Here is a 4,306-nt window from a genome sequence, read left to right as displayed (position 1 = left end):
ATGATTAAATATACATACAAAAATATTAATGATTAAATTTGTATAAGGTAAGAAATATATTACCCTATTAAGTCATTTTTACCGTCAAACATGAAATAGACGATCATAAAGATTAAATGTGTGCAGTTTAACAAGTTGATGGGGTAAATATATATATAAAAACTTAGTTAAAAAATATATAAAATCGAAAAATATATTATCCTTATAAAAAAAAAAAAAAAAAAATGTCGCACTTCCCTTCCAGCCTAATTATCATGGTCTTAGTCGGATCTTCTTCAATATTTCTTGACACGCTTTAAAGACAGAAAACCCCCGGGATCTTTTTCACACTAAATCACACGCAGACACTTCAAAGATCTTTAAAGAGAGAAAGGGACTATGCAGATTTAGACTTTAGAGAGAGTTCATCAGTTAACTCTAGCTACATACATATCTGCATTCGTCTTATACATACGCATCTAAGTGTAGTAGTGATGTATGACTGAGAAACCCTAGATGATAAAAGGGTTTGGTTTAGAATTACTAATGTGTGATTGAGTACAGATCCGAGTGATGGAGGAGGTAACAGGCGACGGCAGTATGATAGGAATGAGGGATGCGATGGAGAATAGCGGCGGCAATGTACGGCCTCCGATGGGTGAGACGACGACGTTTATGATGTCGGGATCTTTCAGGGAAGGAGTAGGAGGTGGGAGGAGCTCAGGTAGCGGTAATCGTAGGAGAGCTATGGTGAGACCCAGCTTAGACGCCGACGAGTTTATGAATCTGCTACACGGATCGGATCCGGTGAAGGTCGAGCTTAATCGGTTGGAAAATGAAGTTAGAGGTGACTAATGCGGATTCATATGATGGATTGATTAGTTAATCTTTGTGGTTTCAGATTTTGATTGCTTACGACTGTGGACTTCGTTTGACTTTTATGCAGATAAGGATCGAGAATTGGGGGAAGCACAGGCGGAGATCAAGGCCCTCAGGCTATCTGAACGATTAAGAGAGAAAGCTGTTGAAGAGGTTATACTCTTCTTAATCTTAAAATTCGTTCTTTATATGAATTACTACCTTTACCATTTAGAAATTTTTGGAGTTCCGTTTACTTCATGCACATGAAAAACTTGAATTTGAATTCTTATTTGATATCTGGTAGAGTACCCTGTTTCAAACACTTGTTCTGCTAACCTTCCATTTCAATTAGATTGTATGTTTTTCACCCATCTTTCAATCATCTTTGATCACTCTAAACAAGACTGTATCCTGTGTATAATAAGTGCTGTAAGCTAGATTTTGAATTCATGTTAATGTAACTGATTCCCATATAACTTGAACTACTGAATTCTTTTTGCTTGTGATTGATTCTTATGGAAGATACATGTGCTTTTAATGTTAATGTTATGAATTGTGCGAACACATGCAAAGTCATTATCAATCGTTCTCAACATTTTCCATTCTTCTGTTAATAAGTCACAGTGTCAGACATAGAACATGCTCTCGAGTCTTGTCATGTTTCTCTTTCTACTTATGTATTAGTTTGTTGATTTAACAAAAGGGCATCTCTTCGAATATGGTAACTTCTGTAAATCATTTCCTTTTTTGAGTTCACTACAGCAATGATATGAGATTGGAAAGTTCAACACACATTCTTAACCACTTATTTCTGTTTCTCTTAAATCAGGATAGTTATGTGATTATTATGTTTCCCATTTTGCCCTTTTATTATCTCTTGTCTGTTTCATAATGTCATATCTATACACTAGGGGTTAACTTTAACATAGTTTTCTTCTTTTTTTCATGTCACCATAGCTAACTGAAGAATTGTCAAAGGTGGATGAGAAGCTGAAGTTGACAGAATCTCTTCTAGAAAGCAAAGTATCGACTAAACCACTTCAACACTCAACTCCTTTTACATTGTTTTCATCATATTGTTATATATAACAACATAAACTTTTTGGTATTATAGAATCTTGAAATCAAGAAAATCAATGATGAAAAGAAAGCATCAATGGCAGCTCAATTTGCAGCAGAAGCCACTCTGCGAAGAGTTCATGCTGCTCAAAAAGATGATGACATGCCACCAATTGAAGCCATTCTTGCACCATTGGAAGCTGAGCTCAAACTTGCTCGACAAGAGGTATGTGCTACAAAATAATTTTAAAAGCTATAAAAATCTCATGCTTTCTTTTTCTTTTACTTTTTTTTTTTTTTTTTTTCAGATTGCAAAGTTACAAGATGACAACAAAGCATTAGATAGATTGACCAAGTCAAAGGAAGCTGCTTTACTTGAAGCTGAAAGGACTGTTCAAGTTGCATTAGCAAAAGCTTCAATGGTGGATGATCTTCAAAACAAGAATCAGGAGTTGATGAAACAGATAGAAATTTGTCAGGTATGATGCTTTTTGATATTTAAATCTTTAAATAATATCGATTTCATGGAGTAAAAATAAAATTATGGTTTTGTTTTTTAGGAGGAAAATAAAATTATGGATAAAATGCATCGACAAAAGGTTGCTGAGGTGGAAAAGCTTACACAGACTGTACGTGAGCTTGAAGAAGCTGTTCTTGCTGGTGGTGCTGCTGCAAATGCAGTGAGGGATTACCAACGCAAAGTTCAAGAAATGAATGTAAATACAAAATTACCATTCTACCCTTGTAAATTTGACAGATTTCCACTCATACCCATGTTTTGATTTTTGACAAATAGGAGGAAAGAAAAACCCTAGACAGAGAATTAGCACGTGCAAAAGTTACAGCAAATAGAGTGGCAACAGTGGTTGCTAATGAATGGAAAGATTCTAATGATAAAGTCATGCCAGTAAAACAATGGCTTGAAGAAAGAAGATTCTTGCAGGTATGTATAAATAATAAATTATAACACCCTTTTACAATTCTTGACTTTTTTCAACTTTTTTGGGAAATGACGATAATACCCTTGTGTTAACAGGGTGAGATGCAACACTTGCGCGATAAGCTAGTGATAACCGAACGTGCTGCGAGATCCGAAGCACAGTTAAAAGTAACTTTCTGTTAAAAGTAACTTTTTGGGAAATGACCATAATACCCTTGTGTTACTTTTTTTATTTATATGAAATTGTAGGAAAAGTTTCAACTGAGACTTAGAGTGCTGGAAGACACGTTGAGGTCGCCGAATCCTATGAATCGAATCGGTTCATCGGATGGAAAAAGCATGAGCAATGGTGGTCCTTCACGCCGCCAGTCTCTAGGTGGAGGAGGTGACAATTTTACGAAAATGCCCTCGAATGGTTTTTTGCATAAAAGATCCCCATCTTTTCAGATGAGGTCTTCTGGTTCAAGCTCTGTTTTGAAACATGCCAAGGGTACATCCAAGTCATTTGATGGTGGGACTAGATCAATTGACAGGGGTAAAGTTGGTAATATTATTGGTGAGGGTAAAAAGGACATTGAGACACCTGAAAAAAGTAGTGAGTTCACTGGAAATGAAAGTGAAGATAGTGTTCCAGGGTTGTTGTATGATTTGTTGCAAAAAGAGGTGATTTCTTTGAGGAGATCTGGACATGAGAAGGATCAAAGCCTTAAAGACAAAGATGATGCCATTGAGGTTAATACTTAATTTCTTTTTATTATTATTTTGTAAAGTATTACATTATTATATCAATTATTTAAAAATTGTTTTTTCAGATGCTAGCAAAAAAAGTAGATACATTAACAAAAGCTATGGAAGTTGAAGCAAAAAAGATGAGAAGAGAAGTAGCTGCAATGGAGAAAGAGGTAGCTGCAATGCGTGTTGATAAAGAACAAGACAATAGGCAAAAACGCTTTGCTTCTTCAAACTCAAAGCCTTCTTCTATAAATAGGTATTTTATATTTAACGATTTATTATTATTCTATATAATACTATGAATTTACTTCTTTTTCTTACACTAAGTTTGTAACTATTCATAGGAATGTGACACGTGGTGGGTTGACAAGGAGCACACAATAACATTACAGAGACACATGTATCAGGCCTCTCCGTCTTTCTTGTTTACCATTTTACTATTTTACCCTTGTTGTGAAGATATGGAAAAAGAAAAAGAAAAGGAGTTGTTGAAAATGGTAATTGGTTTGTTGTGACTAATCGGTAGAAATGAAGGAGAAAGGAGACACCATTGAAGAAGAAGCCGAGCTAACATTTTGGCAGTTGTATGTATATTTTGTTAGTATTCCTATCATGATTGTGGGTTGTCTTTTTACATATATATATATTTTTTATATATGATTTAGCAGTTATAAATTTGGAAATGTAATTGCTTGTGCTTTTTAAAAAAATCTATTGGTTTTGTATTTTTTTTAA

The 4,306-nt window shown here is 34.7% G+C and overlaps 1 protein-coding gene across 1 annotated transcript; it reads left to right on the top strand.

The window, feature by feature from the left end:
- The first annotated feature begins 277 nt into the window (after positions 1 to 277).
- On the top strand, positions 278 to 4,306 carry LOC145008966 (microtubule-associated protein 70-1-like). The gene is made up of 11 exons (XM_078967611.1): positions 278 to 826; positions 926 to 1,011; positions 1,798 to 1,863; positions 1,955 to 2,125; positions 2,208 to 2,378; positions 2,460 to 2,615; positions 2,696 to 2,842; positions 2,936 to 3,007; positions 3,089 to 3,571; positions 3,652 to 3,827; positions 3,916 to 4,306. Exons 1-11 carry the CDS (start codon positions 553 to 555, stop codon positions 3,953 to 3,955), a joined length of 1,842 nt encoding a protein of 613 aa, XP_078823737.1. The 5' UTR covers positions 278 to 552; the 3' UTR covers positions 3,956 to 4,306.

Source organism: Lactuca saligna, chromosome 8 (genome assembly GCF_052625555.1).
Source record: "Lactuca saligna cultivar CGN05327 chromosome 8, ASM5262555v1, whole genome shotgun sequence".
Taxonomy (NCBI): domain Eukaryota; kingdom Viridiplantae; phylum Streptophyta; class Magnoliopsida; order Asterales; family Asteraceae; genus Lactuca; species Lactuca saligna.
This window is presented reverse-complemented; position numbering and strand designations above follow the sequence as displayed.

Bases quoted from the DNA above. Each gene is read 5' to 3' on its own strand.
- LOC145008966 (XM_078967611.1), top strand. From the start codon at position 553: ATGGAGGAGGTAACAGGCGACGGCAGTATGATAGGAATGAGGGATGCG. The intron at 2,126-2,207 runs GTATGTGCTACA...TTTTTTTTTCAG, and splicing joins TCAAACTTGCTCGACAAGAG to ATTGCAAAGTTACAAGATGA. The intron at 3,828-3,915 runs GTATTTTATATT...AACTATTCATAG, and splicing joins AAGCCTTCTTCTATAAATAG to GAATGTGACACGTGGTGGGT.